The following is a 20547-nucleotide window of genomic DNA, read 5'->3' on the forward strand; positions in this document are numbered from 1 at the left end:
CAACACCTCGGATCAAAGCAGGACACAGTCCTGGACCCGAGTACGAGATGTCATTAAAACAATGAATCATTAATTAACTAAAGAGGATTGTATACCTGTACCACACACGCACACACACACACACACACACACACACACACACACACACACACACACACACACACACACACACACACACACACACACACACACACACACACACACACACACACACCTGTGCAGGGCCGGAGTGGGACAGCCCGGGAGTTACACGATGCAGAGAGGCCCGCCCCAATGAAACCCGGTTCTTGACACAGCTGTCGTGGAACCTCATCCTATCCTTTGTTTAACTCCTACCTTGTACAGTGTGCACACTTGTAGCTGTGTTTCCTCTGCCTCCTCCTAGCCCTATCTCATCAGCATCACTGGGCTGACTGAGTTCTGTGGCTGCAAAAAATAAATCATACATGCTACCACCTTACAACATTTGTACTGATAATCATACTGATACTATGGTCATCATCAATAATTCTGATGGTTAACTAGCTACTTTTTCTCAAATCTGACCATTTACATATTCTTCATTACCTACCCCCATTTATTTGTTCTAATGCGATGGCCACGCTGGCCAGCGAGTGATACCGCTGCACTTTAATTGCAGTGTATTAACCTCCAACATCATTACTGAGACATGGTGGTTCATACGACGTCATGAAGGAAGGCATATCATATGAGTGTAGAGAAGAGTAGAGGGAAAACGTTCGGTGAGTGGCGATATACATTTTTATATGTTGATATACTTTAAATCTAATAAGGACTTTGATTCATTGTCCCATGGGCAGAATGTTAATTTTTATTTTAGATAGCATGGAGCAAGTGAATTCAACTTTATTATAAAATAAAGTAGTATGAAGAAATGTTCTAGCAACGGCAATCTACATGAAGGAAGGTTTATTTGAAGTAATTGAGATAACTTAAAGCAGTTTACTGTAAATGTGTCTGCTACTACTACAGAACAGGTCAAATATATGGTAACACAGGGGAGTGATAGAAAGAGAACAAGAGACTTTAAAAACACTTTTGAGTGCCAACAAAAATAGTACAATACATTTATAAGGTTGCCTAAATACAGGGGGTGGGGATCAATTTATACAAATATATATAAATATATTATTCATGTAACTTTTATATTCTAGTATGTATATTGTGTTGTGTACTGTAATACATGTTATTGGTGAACCTACAGAGATATGTTGGAGGCTTTGACCACTGGCAGCAGCCTCAGAAGACCCTCCTCTGAAGCAGAGTATTTCTTCTCACACACACACACACACACACACACACACACACACACACACACACACACACACACACACACACACACACACACACACACACACACACACACACACACACACACACACACACACACACACACCACACAGCCAGATGAGCAGCAACGTTTCTTCAACCTTTCGAAACACCTCCACCACACACACACATCTGTGTCTCCGTCACTCTGATCATGTTGGCCAGAAGGTGCACTGAGATGGATTCGGCGCCCCCTAGTGGCTCCTTATGGAATAACAGAGTACTAAAGCATGGCTATATAATCGGCCTCAGATCTTACTATTGACTCATTTATCAGACACGTACATAAGGCACTTAGTACTATATAGTATTAACACACAAGAACATTCAGTTGACCCATTGAGTTGTTTATCACCATTATGTTTTATTAACCAGTACAACAGAAAAAGAGTCCCTTACATAAAATGTAATACAATAAATACTAGGTCTCAAACAATAGAAGCAGCAGACATTACTAATCATAAACAGGTGTGCACATATCTTTAAAATCTGAACATGTTCTGCTGCTGTATTCTTCCCAACAGAACACAAGGAATCAATACTCTTAAAGTTCAAAGTCATTCACAACATGATAAATAGCTTTTAGCAGACCGCTTCCATTATGAATATAATATTAAATCTGCTTTAAATAGGGTTCCATGGTAGGCTTATCAAAATATAAACTGATATCAGAGCCCTTTAGTTTGAAACTGTCAATTTCAAAATATACAAAAACATTTTTTTGGTATATTATATTTACAATCAAACAATATTAAAAATATACTTTACATTAGAAATATATTCTTTGTAAAACCTGCTTAGCCCAATGGAAAATCTTAAAAGTCTCTTCCTTTCGTGGTTTAACACACTCAACTTTTGAAAAGCCGGTAAAATGTAGCATTGATTATAGTTAGTACATTATAGATAGTACATTAAATCAACAAAAAACAGTGTGTGTGTATATTCCGATTTTTTTTTATTCGTGTATGTATTCATATATGCGTGTTTGTATATATATACTGTATGTGTTTGTGTGTGTGTGAATATATGTTTGTGTGTGTTTGTAGTGTGTATTGATATACGTGTTTGTTTTTGTATTAGAGTGTGTATGTGTGTGTGTCTGTTTGATTGTGAAAGTGTGTGTCTACTGTGTGTATTCAAACATGAGTATGTTTGTGTGGAAAGTTAAATTCATACATGTGCACGTGTGTGCATGCGAGTGTGTGTATTCATATATGCGTGTGTGTGTGTGTTGGTTAATGTATTTGAACGTGTGTAGTGTGTTGTGTGTATTTGCGTGTGTGTGTTTATATATGCATGTATGTGTGTGTGTGTGTGTGCGTGTGTATTTATATATGCGTGTTTCTGTGTGTAGTGTGTGTATTCATAAATGTGTGTGAGTGTGTGTGTGTGTATTTTTATATGCATGTGTGTGTAGTGTATGTATTCAAATATGCGTGTGTGTTCGTGTAGTGTGCGTATTCATAAATGTGTGCGTGTGTTTGTGTTTACATATGCACGCGCGTGTGTGTGTGTGTGTGTGTGTGTGTGTGTGTGTGTGTGTGTGTGTGTGTGTGTGTGTGTGTGTGTGTGTGTGTGTGTGTGTGTGTGTGTGTGTGTGTTGCTACAACCGACACAGAGACACTGAGGCACCACCTCTCAATAACCTGAACCCAGGGAGGAGGTCCTCCTGGGTGAATGTGGACTGGAAGGTGTGGATGAGTGTCAGTGTGTCTGAGGACCCTCCTCCACCTGGGGACACTCTGTAGAAGGACAGAGTGCCAGCAGGCCGGTCCAGATAAAATCCTACTCTAGGGCCAGCAGGGGAGAGACGTACCCCTGTTCCTCTACCGTTGTACCTGGCAGAGTAACCTTTATCATAACAACAAAGACTCCAGGAGTTGTTTTCCCCCCCAAGCCAGCTGTCACGACCTTCTCCTCTCCTTGTGATTCCTCTGTATGTAACTCCTATAGCAACATGGCCTTTCATCTCTACCTCCCAGTAACAGCGGCCAGTCAGACCCTCTCTACACAACACCTGGGGAAAGGAGTCAAATCTCCCTGGGTGATCAGGATACAACTGGTCCTCTCCAACCAGCGTCACCTTTCTGTTGTCCTCAGACAGAGAGAGTCGTCTGTGGGCTGTGTTTGGGTCCAGTGTGAGTTCACAGGCATCTGATGGGAGAAAAAGACATGATGAGCTGATGAACCATTCTTCATCATCATCATCATCATCATCATCATCATCATCATCATCATCATCATCATCCACATTTAGAAAGCTGTGGGGTCTGGCAACGAGTAATGAAAATGGCCCAACTCGAGGGGCGGCACCAAGCATGCATTTGACAATATCACTGCACGAAATTGGATAACACTACGACTAATCAGAAGAATACACAGGGTTGGTAAAACAGCAACGCTTTCAGCCCGCCTATATCAGATACATCGATGTGATTGGTTAATATTCTGGATCAGGGGAATCGGGGAGTGATGCTGCGTTCCGAGTATTCTCTGCGAACCGACTCGGATCTCGGATCTGACGCCACGCCCACACTTCAAGCGTTTTATTATTTCGCTCGGTGGTTGGAGGAAAACATGGACGCCACCCGGAAAGCTGTTGTCGCGGTAGCATTGGCAGAGGACCAGGTGCTCCAAAATAGGTAGGCTATAGGCCATAGGCAGAGATACGGACACAGTAAGGTATTGCAGTAATACGAGTGATTGAAATTGCCATTTAAACCACCAAAGTGGTCCAAGCACAATGAAAACAGTTCATACTTCAAGTCACAATGGGCGCAGCCATCTTGAATTCTGTCTCGGAATTTTGCTCGGTCACCACTGAGTTCAACCGAGATGGCGAGTTCGCCGTCCGAGGAAAAGGGGCGTGTTTTGTGCGTGTCGCTAGGCAACGGATGGATAATAAAACGCAGCATGAGTATTACCCATAGACATCTTATAGCATAGACAGAGCATTGGCTGCTGGGACGCGAGAAATACGGCCGCCATCTTGGAGTGGTCAACCGGGAGCAGCATCAGCAGCAGAAACAGGATGCCGGGCTGTTGTTCAGCGTATTCCTGCTCAAATCGGCGGACAATCCATAATAGGAATCGGGGGATTACTTTTCACAAGTAAGATTTAACATTACCGTACTATTGGTATAATTAGTATTGAATAATAAAACACGCCAAACCATGTGGCCTTTATCATAGCTACACGTATGACAAAAAAACGCATGAAAATCAGTGGTATTCAGTGAGGTATGATTAATTAAATTAATCAGAGATTAATTTAATCTCTGATTAATTTGGGGGAATGGTCAGAGATTCAGAGGAAGCGGGCAGGAGCGGGATGAAGAAAACATTCCCGCGCAGGTCTCGACTACATACATATTATACATCAAAACGAGGTTATATCTCCTATGGAATATCCAAGTAATACTCTCCATACTCTTCAAGATATTAGACTTGAAAAGGTTCCAATACTCATCTACTGTACCAATGTAAACAACAGACTGAACAAGCTGAGCTCACATACAGGCTGGAAATTAAATGTTGGTACCATAGTATAGAACTGTTTCATACATACTATACATAAACAGATTTGTACACCTAATAACCTAAACAAACATACACAATATACATGAACACAGAAAGATACACACAAGTCCACATTTGAATCATCATAGATATATGTTGAATATGGGGAATGGGTTAACCTAGCGATTGTTGGTGCTTTGCACATGCTTCTATGACCATCCTTATTTTTCCGACAGCGATATATTGTTTCACTTTCTTACGACAAACGTAGGTGTAAGTCGCTTTGAATAAAAGCGTCTCCTAAATGCCCGGAATGTAAATAAATGACCGGACGTCACCTCCTGCTGTGTGGGTGGACTTTCAATCTCAATAGTTAGTGTGTGTTGTGAGGAATCAAACTAAACAGACACCTACACTTCTTTAGATCTGGTTTCAGCCTCCACACTCCACCGTGCTCCACACTGGGGGGGAAACAAAGTGAAAGCAGCATGTTGAAACATTCACCTTCATCAACTGCTGTCTCATTACTTTCGACCAGGGCAGGCGCTAACCATTTTTGTGCTCTAGGCGCAGGCTTTGAATTGGGCCCTAGGCGAGACCTCCGAGCGGGAGGGGGGGGGAGGGGAGGGTTCAGTATGGGTTTCAATCCGCACTGACATTTAATCCCCTGTTCCCTCCCTTGTCCGTTCCATTTGGGAAAATGTTTAATTTCGCTTATTTTATTTATGTATTACTTGCTTATATGTGCGCCCAACACATTTGCAGCCCTAGGCGATCGCCTAGGGCGGCTATGCCGATCGCCGGCCCTGCTTTCGACACAACATGAGTTACAGCTGCCTTTCAAACCACTTCAACTATCAGCATCCTTAGAATCCTTCTAAGAGACATTGTCCCTGAGTGGTGAGCTGTCCTCTCCATACCTGAGAGCGTTCAGTCTCCAGCGTGGATCCTCCAGTCCAGCAGAGAGCATCATAGATCCAGAGTCTCCTGGGTGATTGTAGCTCAGGTCCAGTTTTCTCAGATGGGAGGGGTTGGAGATCAGAGCTAAGGCCAGAAAAGCACAGCCTTCCTGTGTGACTAGGCAGCCAGACAAGCTACACACACACACGCACGCGCACACACACACACACACACACACGCACACACGCACGCACGCACGCACCCACGCACCCACGCACGCACGCACGCACGCACGCACACACGCACGCACGCACGCACGCACGCACACACACACACACACACAGGTGTGAATTATTACTTTTCTGGATGTGAATCAGTTAAATACCTTCTGATAGTGAACTTTGTGGTGTAATTGCTGGACCATTGAGTAAAACTGACCTGAGAGTTTCCAGTCTACAGTGTGGACTCCCCAGTCCAGCAGAGAGCAGCTTGACTCCTGAATCATGCAGATCATTGGTACTCAGGTCCAGCTCTCTCAGACTAGAGGAGTTGGAGCTGAGAACTGAGGCCAGAGCTTCACAGCATCTCTCTGAGAGATGACAGCAATTCAGCCTTGGCACAAAATAAACAGAACGTGTAAGGAACTGTGATTATAATAACTTAAATCTTTTAGGAATTGTGTTGAAATATTTCATTAGAAATGTTTGATTAATTTAACAAATAGATCCTTAAATGTAAATTCAATATTTTGCGTAAAATGTTGAACATTCGAAAGATATTTTGAGGTGTTTAAAAATGTTTTTCAATATTAACTTTTTATTATAGAATTATTGGTATTGTGTTGCGTGTATTGCACAGGTAGTTGTTTTAACTACACCTACAGATAGGTTTTGTATATTGTCATAGTCTAATTATTCTATATTATGTATATTATGCTATATTATATTATTAGTGAACCTACAGAGATTTTTTGGAGTCTTTGACCAGTGGCAACAGCCTCAGAAGACCTTCATCTGAAGCACAGTATTTCTTCAGGTCAAACACCTCTAGCTTCTTTTCTGATGTCAATAAGATGAAGACCAGAGCTGACCACTGACCAGGGGAGAGAGTTCCTCTTGAGATTCTTCCTGATGTTAGGAGCTGTTGGATCTCCTCCACTAGAGAACGGTCATTTAGCTCATTCAGACAGTGGAACAGATTGATGCTTCTCTCTGGTGAGAGAGATCTCCATTTAACTTCTTCTTGATGTAACGGACTGTTGGCTGACTGCCCTTCGAGCTACTCCCCGTCTGTCCCAGCAGACCTCGCAGGAGAATCTGATTGCTCTTCAAAGAGAGGCCCATGAGGAAGCGGAGAAACAAGTCCAGGTGTCCGTTCTCACTCTGTAAGGCCTTGTCCACAGCAATCTGGTAGAGGCGGAGGAGTTTATCTTTCCCGGATGTTGGTTGTTCTTCTGAGAGCAGATTGACCCCAGTTTTGATGAAGGACTTAAAGACATAAAAGGCAGCCAGAAACTCCTGGATGCTCAGATGGACAAAGCAGAAAACCTTGCCCTGGTACAGATCACACTCCTCTTTAAAGATCTGAGTGAACACTCCTGTGTGGGAGGCAGTCGTGATATCAATGTCACACTCTGCCAGGTCTGACTCGTAGAAGATCAGGTTGCCTTCCTCCAGCTGGTTAAAAGCCAGTTTTCCCAGAGAAGCAATGATCTCCCTGCTCTCTGAACTCCAGTCTGGATCTGTTTCAGCTCTCCCATGGTACTTCCTGTCCCCCTGTATGGACAGAACCCTCAGGAAGTGACTGTACATCTGAGTCACGGTCTTGGGCATCTCTTATTTTTTTGGATGCTTTAAAGATGGCCTCCAGAACTGTAGCTGTGATCCAACAGAAGACGGGGATGTGACACATGATGTGGAGGCTCCGTGATGTTTTGACATGGGAAATAATTGTGCTGGCCAGTGTCTCCTCTGTGAATCTCTTCCTGAAGTATTATTATCTCGCTCGGTGGTTGGAGGAAAACATGGACGCCACCAGGAAAGCTGTTGTCGTGGTAGCATTGGCAGAGGACCAAGCGCTCCAAAATAAGTAGGCTATAGGCCATAGGCAGAGATACGGACGCAGTAAGGTATTGCAGTTATACGAGTGATTGAAATTGCCATTTAAACCACCAAAGTGGTCCAAGCACAATGAAAACAGTTCATACTTCAAGTCACAATGGGCGCAGCCATCTTGAATTCTGTCTCGGAATTTTGCTCGGTCACCACTGAGTTCAACCGAGATGGCGAGTTCGCCGTCGAAGGAAAAGGGGCGTGTTTTGTGCGTGTCGTTAGGCAACGGATGGATAATAAAACGCAGCATGAGTATTACCCATAGGCATCTTATAGCATAGACAGAGCATTGGCTGCTGGGACGCGAGAAATACGGCCGCCATCTTGGAGTGGTCAACCGGGAGCAGCATCAGCAGCAGAAACAGGATGCCGGGCTGTTGTTCAGCGTATTCCTGCTCAAATCGGCGGACAATCCATAATAGGAATCGGGGGATTACTTTTCACAAGTAAGATTTAACATTACCGTACTATTGGTATAATTAGTAGACCTCCGAGCGGGAGGGGGGGGGGGAGGGGAGGGTTCAGTGTGGGTTTCAATCCGCACTGACATTTAATCCCCTGTTCCCTCCCTTGTCCGTTCCATTTGGGAAAATGTTTAATTTCGCTTATTTTATTTATGTATTACTTGCTTGTATGTGCGCCCAACACATTTGCAGCCCTAGGCGATCGCCTAGGGCGGCTATGCCGATCGCCGGCCCTGCTTTCGACACAACATGAGTTACAGCTGCCTTTCAAACCACTTCAACTATCAGCATCCTTAGAATCCTTCTAAGAGACATTGTCCCTGAGTGGTGAGCTGTCCTCTCCATACCTGAGAGCGTTCAGTCTCCAGCGTGGATCCTCCAGTCCAGCAGAGAGCATCATAGATCCAGAGTCTCCTGGGTGATTGTAGCTCAGGTCCAGTTTTCTCAGATGGGAGGGGTTGGAGATCAGAGCTGAGGCCAGAGAAGCACAGCCTTCCTGTGTGACTAGGCAGCCAGACAAGCTACACACACACACGCACGCGCACACACACACACACACACGCACGCACGCACGCACGCACGCACGCACGCACGCACGCACGCACGCACGCACGCACGCACGCACACACGCACGCACGCACGCACGCACGCACGCACACACACACACACAGGTGTGAATTATTACTTTTCTGGATGTGAATCAGTTAAATACCTTCTGATAGTGAACCTTGTGGTGTAATTGCTGGACCATTGAGTGAAACTGACCTGAGAGTTTCCAGTCTACAGTGTGGACTCCCCAGTCCAGCAGAGAGCAGCTTGACTCCTGAATCATGCAGATCATTGGTACTCAGGTCCAGCTCTCTCAGACTAGAGGAGTTGGAGCTGAGAACTGAGGCCAGAGCTTCACAGCATCTCTCTGAGAGATGACAGCAATTCAGCCTTGGCACAAAATAAACAGAACGTGTAAGGAACTGTGATTATAATAACTTAAATCTTTTAGGAATTGTGTTGAAATATTTCATTAGAAATGTTTGATTAATTTAACAAATAGATCCTTAAATGTAAATTCAATATTTTGCGTAAAATGTTGAACATTCGAAAGACATTTTGAGGTGTTTAAAAATGTTTTTCAATATTAACTTTTTATTATAGAATTATTGGTATTGTGTTGCGTGTATTGCACATGTAGTTGTTTTAACTACACCTACAGATATGTTTTGTATATTGTCATAGTCTAATTATTCTATATTATGTATATTATGTTGTGTGTATTGTGATACATATTATTAGTGAACCTACAGAGATTTTTTGGAGTCTTTGACCAGTGGCAACAGCCTCAGAAGACCTTCATCTGAAGCACAGTATTTCTTCAGGTCAAACACCTCTAGCTTCTTTTCTGATGTCAATAAGATGAAGACCAGAGCTGACCACTGACCAGGGGAGAGAGTTCCTCTTGAGATTCTTCCTGATGTTAGGAGCTGTTGGATCTCCTCCACTAGAGAACGGTCATTTAGCTCATTCAGACAGTGGAACAGATTGATGCTTCTCTCTGGAGAGAGACCTCCATTTAACTTCTTCTTGATGTAACAGACTGTTGGCTGACTGCCCTTCGAGCTACTCCCTGTCTGTCCCAGCAGACCTCGCAGGAGAATCTGATTGCTCTTCAAAGAGAGGCCCATGAGGAAGCGGAGAAACAAGTCCAGGTGTCCATTCTCACTCTGTAAGGCCTTGTCCACGGCACTCTGATAGAGAATGAGTATATCTTCCATGCAGGTTGGTTGTTCTTCGGAGAGAAGATTGACCCCAGTTTTGAGAAAGAACTGAAAGACATAGAGGGCAGCCAGAAACTCCTGGATGCTCAGATGGACAAAGCAGAACACCTTGTCATGGTACAGCCCACACTCCTCTTTAAAGATCTGGGTGAACACTCCTGTGTGAGAGGCTGCCCTGATATCAATGTCACACTCTGCCAGGTCTGACTCGTAGAAGATCAGGTTGCCTTTCTCCAGCTGGTTAAAAGCCAATTTTCCCAGAGAAACAATGATCTCCCTGCCCTCTGAACTCCAGTCTGGATCTGTTTCAGCCCTCCCATGGTACTTCCTGTCCCCCTGTATGGACAGAACCCTCAGGAAGTGACTGTACATCTGAGTCACGGTCTTGGGCATCTCCTTTATTTTTTTGGATGCTTTAAAGATGGCCTCCAGAACTGTAGCTGTGATCCAACAGAAGACGGGGATGTGACACATGATGTGGAGGCTCTGTGATGTTTTGACATGGGAAATAATTGTGCTGGCCAGTGTCTCCTCTGTGAATCTCTTCCTGAAGTACTCCTCCTTCTGTGGGTCAGTGAACCCTCTCACCTCTGTCACCCTTTCAACACACTTAGCAGGGATCTGATTGGCTGCCGCAGGGCGTGTGGTTATCCAGATGTGAGCGGAGGGAAGCAGGTCGCCCTTGATGAGGTTTGTCAGCAGCACGTCCAACGGGGTCGGCTCTGTGACATCAGTCAGGATCGGGTTGTTTTGGAAGTCCAGAGGAAGTCGACACTCATCCAGACCATCCAAGATGAAGACAACTTTGAACCGGTCGAATCTGCAGATTCCTGCCTCTTTGGTCTCAATAAAAAAGTGATGAAGAAGTTCAACCAAGCTTAAGTCCTTCCCTTTCATTAAATTCAGCTCTCTGAAAGTGAGGAGAAATGTGAAATGGATGTCTTGGTTGGTTTTGCCTTCAGCCCAGTCCAGAGTGAACTTGTGTGTTAAGATGGTTTTTCCAATGCCGGCCAATCCAGTTGTCAATATTGTTCTGATTGGTTGATCTTGTCCAGGTAAGGGTTTAAAGATGTCTTCACATCTGATTGGTGTTTCCTCCTTGGCTGGTTTTCTGGAAGCTGCTTCAATCAGTCTGACCTCATGTTCCTTGTTGACCTCTCCACTGACTCTCTCTGTGATGAAGAGCTCTGTGTAGACGTCATTCAGAGGTGTTGGCTTTCCTGCTTTAGCGCATGCCTCAAACATGAACCTCAACTTCTCCTTCTGATGAGATTTGATGTTACTTTGGCACTGAACAGCAGCAGATCCTAAATTACAAAATAACACAAGACAACACTGAGTGGATGGTGACATCAGTGGAACAAATTATCCTCATGCAATGGTTTGTATGAAGTTGTACAAAAATTATCCACAAATTTTCGTACCATTCATCCAAACTAACATCAGCATTCTTATTGGAATATGAACTCTTTTGATAGAGATTAATTATTACAAATCTATATCAATTCTTTCGGGTCTTGCCAGCAAATACAAACATGGCTGATTTTACCGTTGTTTAAGCATAAGAATGCATTTTGATGTTGACTGGTGACTTTTCGTAAGATATCATGTGAATTTGTACAAGACCAGCGTGTGAGTGAAAACATGTCAATATTTCCTGTTAAATTATCAACATAATGATATTTAGTCGCTTCATTCCATGAGGTCGGAGAAGCCGGTTGTGAAAAGGAATGCATGTTACAGATTCAAAATTTTCATGTTTATTCTGTTATTTACGTGGCAATATGATTGTTGTAGCTAACCTAAATGAAAGAAATTTGAGAAAAATACAATAATTATTTACAAAATAGCACTATTTAATCATGTCCCCCAGTTTTTTTCCAACCCTGTAACAGCATACCAATCCTCCCCTATTAAAAAAAAATGGTTCAGTTCCAACTTCCTCAATACCCAGGAAGTGACATCACTCAATCTTTTCCCGCTCACACGGTCAAGAGAGGTAGGTGTTATCCTACTTTCTTACCGATATTTCATTTTTTTTATCGTCAGATTGACATCGTCTAGATCAACCTTTCAACACTGTTTGGGAAAAAAGCAAACAATTGTCTTGGAAAAATATATTAATTTATTTTTCTCCTCATGCCATATACTGCTCCATTCCCTAAAGCTAATGTGGTATTAGGGCTACTTTTAGCTAAAATCTTCAACCCTGTAACAATCAACCCCCAAACAATCAACAAAAAACACTGTTACGGGGTTGAATCATTGTTACAAGGTTGAAAGTTGGACTATTCTTAAGCCAGCCAGCCAGCCCCTGTTCTCTAAATGTTATTGCATGTTCATTATTTTCACATATAAGATGGCTAAATCAAATGCAGAGAGGCAGAGAGAGTACAGGGCGAGAAGAAATGCAGATCCACAGAGAAGGGAAGAATACCTCAAGAAAGAGGATGAGCGATTGGAAAGATATACCATAGCAGGGGAAAAAAAATCAACCCATTACCTGGCCGAGAGAGCTCAAAGAAATAAGCGGAAGGTGACAGAAAAGGAAAGCTGAGACTGACAACAGTGGGCCTCTAGCCCCTCCATATACTCCTAAGAGAGACATTCAAGATGCATTGCAAGCCAGACCAGGGTCTTCACGGTGAGGGGAATACGTGGTTAGAAATAGTGCTTGGATTTAATTATGATAACTTGTTTAAAAAACATTGCTATCTACACTATCTGTTATTCCAGTAGCTCCTAAGAACTGTAATTGCTATGTCACTACTAATGTAACTACTAATCTGAACAACTAATGAACCCCTTTGTTTGTATTTTTTTGATTTTGTCTTAGTCATTCAACAGGCAAGAAAACAACCAGAAAAGCAAGAGACAAACTGCACAAACAAATAGAAGAACTAAAAAGGGAACTCAAGCATCAGAAGGATCAGAAAGAAAAATACAAGAAAAAAGACTCCAGCGAGCAAACAAGAATAAAGACTCTCCCAGGTCCAAAGTCTGTCAGCTGCTGAAGAATTGTACTGTGAACAGCAAGTTTATGAAAACTTTGCTGCATCATGAAGCCCTTATTCGTGACATTAGGAGGAAGTACAAGAATGCCAGAAATGAAAAAGAAAAAAATGTGTTGCAGGGGTTGTTGTAGGGAAGATAGTCAAGAAATACAGGCTGCAGAGGTGGTCTGAGAAAGCACTGGCTTTTCAAAGAAAAGCAGGACCTCGTGTAAGAATGAAGACCTGAGTAATAACTCCAGCCGACAAGCATACAACAGGTACACTGATGAATCCCTGGTGAGCAAGGTGAAGACATTCTTCTGAAGAGATGATGTTAGTCGGATGATGACGGGCAAAAAGCAAATAAAAACAATGAAGAAAATTAAAATGCAAAAACGATTCCTTATAGACACATTGAAAAACCTTCACAGGAGGTTTCTGTCAAATTTCCTACGCCTCATTTTGCCGGCTGCGACCCTTTTGGGTTGTCCACCCCTCACTTTCCAACTGCGACACATGCCAGTGCAGGTTACATGAAAACCTGGGCTTTCTGCCTGACAAGCTTTATCAGCTTAAGCTGATTGAAACTTCAAATTTAGAGTGCCTAACAGAACTTGTGTGCTGTAACATTGGCAGCAAGGCCTGCATGTACGGAGAATGCGACGATTGCAAAAACAGAATCGTTCCCCTTTTCAGCTCATATAATAGAGCTTGCATAGAGGTTCCACGCACACCTCACTAAGTTTAAAAAAAGCATCTCTTCAACATTAGGCAACAGTATGCCTACTACCATGGATTGCGCAGCTGCATGGTCAATGATGAATGCCTTATCCAAATTGACTTCTCTGAGAACTGTTCTTGTAAGTACAGCAATGAAATTCAGTCAGTACACTTTGGATCATCCCACCAACAGGCCACGCTTCACACAGGGGTCATCTATGTTGATGGAACCCAAGAGCCTACCTGCTTTACCTCCATCTCACCATACAAGCACCAGACAACACACCCAGAGGTGTCTGTTTTGCATTTCTTTAGCGATGGGCCACGTACCCAGTACAAGCAGAAAGGAAACTTTTTCCTCTTCAGTACAGAGCTTGACGAGGACTTAGGGGGACCTGAAATTTTTTCGAATCAAGTCGCGGCAAAGGAGCACCAGATGGTGTTGGTGCTGCCTTAAAGAGATCAGCAGACAACCTCATTAGCCGTGGCCAGGACATCAGCAATACTTATGAGCTCTTCTCCGAGACAGACACTTCGATCAAATTATATTTTATCGAAGATGAAGCTGTTGAGCAGGCACTTCAAAGGATGCCATCCACCATTCCACCAATCCAAGGAACCATGCGCATCCATCAGGTCATTACTCCTGCTCGAGGGGAGATAACATCGCGAGATGTCAGCTGCATGTGCTCCACCTATCGAAAGCTTGAATGTGAGTGCTGGAATACAAAGCATTTCAGCTTTGTGGGGAAAGTCCCAGCTACTGTGTCGCCAGCTGCTGTATCACAAGTGAAGGAAGAAATCAATTGGGATGACTCAGAGGTAATAGGGGAGTGGTGTGTGCTCATTTATGATGAAGCCTTGTATTCAGGAACAATCCTTGCCACAGACAAAACCAACGTTCAAGTCAAATGTATGCACCATGCTGGAGTAACCAAAAACAGGTTCCTTTGGCCTCTACAAGAGGATGTTTTTTGGTATCCATTTAATGATGTGCTTGAGCTCATCCCGCCTCCTCAGCCCGTGACAGGTCGTGATTCACGTCACATGCAAATTCAAAAAGAGATCTGGGACAGACTGTCCGACTAAAGGATGAAAGAACGATAAATAGCAGCAACAACATATCAGATAAGAAAAGAGACCATCGACATTCACATTCATACATCCAACTTATTAGTTCAGAGTTTGGTTCATGCTCAGTTCGTTTTTCATTTTTAAAATTATTCCAATGAGATATATTTTGTATACAGCATTCAGCCTAAGCTGTCTTTCTTAATTGTTCTTCTCATAGGACAGATCTGTTCAAGTTAAATGTGATGTTACTTTTAAATATTGTTAAATATTAGGCTACATACCTAATGATATGTTTCTTTCCTCTTGTTTGTTTTAATGAATTAATTAAATTTACATTTGATTGAATGTTGTGTCATTCATTCAACCCTGTTATTGTTTGTTCAAAAAAAAATTGAACTGAATGCTGAAATGCAAGTTAAATGTAGAAAATATATGAAAACCAAATCTAATGTTTATGTTAGAGTATATTTTCATGATTTATAAAGACCGCTTTTACATTAAGTTGCCATATCCTACTTGACTGTCAAATTATTATGGTTTGGAATCAACTAAAAAACTTAAATAAATTAATTCACACAAGGGACAGGTGATAACCAAGGCACTAGAATAATACATTTCAATTTGTTTTAGATATAAATTTCATACGGAAATCAAATTGTCCAGTTACAGGGTTGAACTTAAAACAACCTAAGTGACAAACAAATTCATAATAATGTTTGGGATTTCATGCCTAGGGTGGGAAAACAAATTTTCTAAGAGGTTCAAATAGCTAAGAGGTTCAAATAACCCTATATATCTGGACCAAACCATTTAACCTGATACCCCCACAATAACCCTATATATCTGGACCAAATCATTGAAACTGATATCCCCCCAATAACCCTACATATCTGGACCAAACCATTTAACCTGATATCCCCCAATAACCCTACATATCTGGACTACACCATTTAACCCAGAATCTGAAAGATCTCAAAATTTAATGTAGAAGTGTAGAAATCTCACATTATTAAATATAATTGCAGAACATATAAGAATCTCATACCGCTCTTCAAAAATAATAATTCTTCTCTGTTTTCAAGATAAGGGTATCTACTGCCCTTCAAAATAATTGTCTCCTCCGTCTAAATAAGAGACTACCGTATTGGTCCGAATATAAGACAGCCTTTTTTCCCCTCGAAATAGGTCCGAAAAAGTCGGGTCGTCTTATATTCGGGGTCTAGTATTCAGAGCGCAGTTTCTCTTCTTCGCCTCTACATTTAAATGTCAATACACATTCGCGGCCGCAGGTGGCGCCAGGAATTGGTACCGGGAAGAAGTAGTCCAGCGTCCTTAACAACCAGACCGTTACCGGTGTTTAAAGACATTTAGAGACAAGTGGCTCAAAAGTGGGTCAGGTCAATCAACAACAGCGGAGGAGCTATGTTGCCAATTTTTAAATAATGGTCGTCAATAAGGCAGAGTGAAGTAACAACTGCCAAGCTGCCAAGAAGTTCGGGGTCACGGAGTGTAACGTAAGAAGATGGCGAGCACCAAAACAACGTCTCAAAGATGTCAACAGTCAGCGCAAATCCTACCGTGGTCCTCAAAGTGGTCGTTTCAGTGAGGTTGACCGGAGAGTTTTTGAATACGTCAGAGAAAAAGCGCTTCGGGAGGAGCCGGTGGAAGCGGAGCAGCTGGGGAGCGATGACAGCGAGAGCGAACACAGCGGGGCAGAGGACGCGTGTGAGGGATAGAGAGACATCGGAGGAGAAATTTGGCGAATTTTAGTTTCGTTTAGTTAAATATGTGGCCTGTATTTTTCTCTGTTTCTTTAAAAATATTCACAATGTTGCTTGATTATTGCTTGATATTCATTTTGAATCATACTGGACATATTTTGCCTTGAAAGTGCCGTGGCCTTTACTGGCATTATTATTATTGTCATTAATATAACAAGTGTTTAATTCACTGTGTTTTTAATATTGTTATTAAGAAAAGAAATGAAGTTTGTGGTCTACAAATCTTTTTTTCGAAATGTTTGTGTTGAAAAACGTGGGTCGTCTTATAGTCAGGGTCGTCTTATATTCGGACCAATACGGTAATACCGCCCCACAGTGTGTCGGCCAGTTCCTCCTTGTTCATCTCAATCAGGCAGAGTTTTGTGATGTCTATCACTCCCTCTATGGCGCATTGGCACGCCTCCTTTGCTCCTCGTTCTTACCTTCCAGCTCCACCTCCTCCTCCCTCTGACTCTCTGAGCATTGTGGGTAATCTGAGAAGGGATCCCATAGCTCCTTGTCTGGAAAAGCGTGTGTGCTCTCCTCAGCCCTCTGGAACAGAACAAACATTAATGAGAACTTTACTCTGAACTAACTGAGGACATCAGAAAAATCTGACCTGGATTCACATCCCGCTGGTCTAAAGAGGAATGCCTGGAGACTATTAGCACTACGAGAGATGCTTTCTAATGTTCCTGTAGAGCTAAAGGGAATGTATTGTTGGAAACACCTTGATCAGCTTTGTTTGATGCTGCTGTACTGTCCGAGCACTGGTAACCTTTGACCTCTCCTGGTGTCTGTGGAGAACAAGCACACACACACATAAACATACAGACACACACTTTGGATCTATTTTTCTTGACTTGCTTACATTAAGTCGGATAAATCCTCTTCTGTTTGAAACTCCTTCCTCTGCTTTTTGGTGGGGCGTCCATCTTTCAATTCAGGAGGTCGATCCAAAGACCGGTCACTCTTCATGGAGTCACAGCTGGGTCCAGGTAAGTCTGCTCTCGCCTGCTGGACTCTTCTAGAAAAACAAGATCAGGATTTATCGATATTTGATGTATGCTGTATATTTATATTCTCTGATAAATCCTCACCTCTTCTCAATAGACGGATTTCCCTCTTTAAATGTGCCAGGTGGAGTCATAGACCGGTCACGCTTCATGGATAGACAGCTGGGTCCAGGGGAGTCTACTATCCCCTGTAGGAATCTTCTAGAAAATAAGGACCAGGATATATTGATGTTTGATAGATGCTTTGTATTTATAATTTCTGATAAATCTTCACCTCTTCTCGATAGACGGATTTCCCTCTTTAAACACTTCAGGAAGATCCATAGAGCGGTCACTCTTCGTGGAGACACAGCTGGGTCCAGGGGAGTCTGCTCTCTCCTGCTGCTCTGGGCTTCAACACAACAAACACAGCGTTTACTAATGATGGGGTCATGATATATCACTGCTGAGCTCTGAGATGGACGACAGTCACAGACAGTGAGATCCTCTTCTTACCTCTTATCTTTGCTCCGGAGGCCATGTTCCCCAGACAGAGTGGTCTTAGAGGTAGGACCCCCCTCCTCTCTCTCCTCATCCATAGTCGTCTGGAGACCTGGACACAAACACAACTACATATTGTTCCTGCAGACATTCAGCGTTTGTTTATTCTCTTCTTTTATAAAAGCTGTTTGTTGCTGCTCACAGGGAAGTATCAATATCAAGTTCAGAATGCGTGTATCATACCTACTGTTCCCTGTGCTGGTTAAACCGCTCTGAAGACATGTCCATATATGGACTTCCTCATGTCGTATGACATCACACCCACATCTATGCTGCAGGCACACAGAGAACTAGAACAAGATGACGTGTAAACAACTTCACCAAAACAAGATGGCCGTCTTCCAGTCTTATGATGATATGACCGATCATAATTCAAATAAAACAACTGTTCTATCCTAAGTACCTTTTAAGTCACCCAAGGACACTTGTGATATGAGACAAAACCTGTATAACCCCTACCGGCTCCTTAATGAACTCTCTGTACTGCCTAAACACACCTGGTCCTTAATGACCTGTATCTGCATTCACTGTCAGTCCCTTTAGATAAAGAATCTGCAAAATCATTCAACAGTAATTTTGACAAAGAGCCATACATCCATATATTGACAGAAAACCAACCATCAACCTACTGATACAAATCAAAGTTCTGCATATTTAGGATATATCAGGGATCAGAGTTGAGTACAGTACCTTAGCCTTCTTCCTGCTGTAGTGAAGTGAGCCACACCAAACAGTCCGACTCATAACAAGAAAATGATGCTGTGAACCAACCAGTTGGACCAGTTCCCCTCCCAGTTCATACTCCTCTCAGACTTGCCTCCAATGGGCTGCTGTTCGATGACCTCACTCAATGATGAAGACTAATCACTTTATTAAAATATGAACGATGGACAGAGAGCTCCGATGTCTACAAGCTCAGACAGAGAAAAACAAAGAGACACTTGATAGTTCAGGCAGTATGTGGAGCCACTCAGTCACTGATGCAGAGTCCTTCTACACCTTAGAACCAACAGGAACGCAGTCAATTTAATAAACTAAAGATCATTTTCTCCAAACACTTACTCCAACAAATTAGAGCAACAAGTAATTAAGTTTGAACAGCATATTTACCGTATGAGTGTTCTCGTTGGCTTGGATTCTTTGTGTGCTTTTAATTCCCCATCTTGCTGCACCCTTTACAGGCAGGCATTCAGCACACCTTTAGTCTGATTAGAATCAGTACAGTGTACAAACATTCTAACGTGATGTCATTCAGCATTCAGAAGCAGGTACTAAATGAAATACAGACTGGATTGTTACGACCTCAAAAATTGATCCTTTGGAACATTTGAACATTGATGTAGAAATGGAAAATTTCTACATGACTGCAGCTGCTGATGTGACAGAATAAACGGTTATACAAGGTATTTAGGAGAAATAAGACCTTGAACAGCATAGTATATGTAGTGTTATCATTAATAATAGTTATGTTTCTATCATAGCAGGGTTATTTTCTCTTTAGTGATTAATCTGGTTGGGTTGGATTCTTGTGTTCCTCCATCTTGCTACAACATCTACAGGCTGGTATTCAGCAACACACACCCTTAGTCTCACTAAATCAGTACAGTGTATCAACATTGTAACGTGACGTCATTCAGTATCCAGTAGTTTGTGGAGGCAGCGAGGAGAGAAGTAGTCATAAACTTTTTATTTGTTGCTTCTCATCAGGAGACCCTATGAAAGCAGGCAGTATTAAAGTGTGTGGTATGTCTCTGTATATGTAAAGGCATGCATGGCCAATATCCACTCCCATTAATACCTGTGTCAAAACCCATTATACCCTATTTTATTGATGTAAGGGAGGGCAGGGGGGGTACCCTTGCCTCTCTTACATTGTTTCACAATCTGTGAAACAAGTACCTTGTTTCACAGATTGTTTTCATTTCACTTTATGTATGAGGTGTACTGTATATCTATAGCTCAAAATCAAAAAAATAAATCATGAAAAAAAGTATGTAAAGTGTGGGCCTACTAATTTAGATAAGTAGGCCCATAGTCTCTATTGTGTAGCAAAGACAGACTTCCATGACTATGTGTCAGCAGGTGCGTGTTTTGAGGTCTTGAGAAACATCTGCTGAGCTTGGAGGATTTAAACTGAAGAAACAGGAAGTAGAATCATCTGCTGAACACCACAGGTGCAGTTTGTGTCGTTTCGGAGGCTCATTGAACCCTCTAGTGGCCGCAGCCAAAACTGCATTTGGGGGTTTTAAATATCCTGATAATGAATCCTTCTTTGTTGTCATGCCTTGCCCTATAATAACCAACACAAAGTGTTAACTCGTCGTGTGA

General features: G+C 42.5%; 1 protein-coding gene across 1 annotated transcript; it reads right to left on the reverse strand.

Moving 5' to 3' along the window:
* Positions 1 to 2953: 2953 nt before the first annotated feature.
* LOC115555864 (NACHT, LRR and PYD domains-containing protein 3-like) lies at positions 2954 to 18199 on the reverse strand. Its single transcript, XM_030372910.1, has 7 exons — positions 18175 to 18199; positions 9644 to 11423; positions 9110 to 9283; positions 6208 to 6381; positions 5790 to 5963; positions 5284 to 5330; positions 2954 to 3504 (listed from the first exon to the last, which is right to left on the reverse strand). Exons 1-7 carry the CDS (start codon positions 18197 to 18199, stop codon positions 2954 to 2956), a joined length of 2925 nt encoding a protein of 974 aa, XP_030228770.1.
* Between the last annotated feature and the right edge of the window lie 2348 nt (positions 18200 to 20547).

The sequence above is a fragment of the Gadus morhua genome, chromosome 12 (genome assembly GCF_902167405.1).
Source record: "Gadus morhua chromosome 12, gadMor3.0, whole genome shotgun sequence".
Classification (NCBI taxonomy): Eukaryota; Metazoa; Chordata; class Actinopteri; order Gadiformes; family Gadidae; genus Gadus; species Gadus morhua.

What these genes read in the sequence shown, in the direction of transcription:
- LOC115555864 (XM_030372910.1), bottom strand. Translation starts at nt 18,199, where the DNA reads ATGGCCTCCGGAGCAAAGATAAGAG. An exon ending in TGTAGACTGGAAACTCTCAG is followed by an intron (nt 5,964 to 6,207) that starts GTCAGTTTTACT and finishes GTGTGTGTGTAG; the next exon opens with CTTGTCTGGCTGCCTAGTCA. An exon ending in TGGAGACTGAACGCTCTCAG is followed by an intron (nt 5,331 to 5,789) that starts GTATGGAGAGGA and finishes TTTCCCCCCCAG; the next exon opens with TGTGGAGCACGGTGGAGTGT.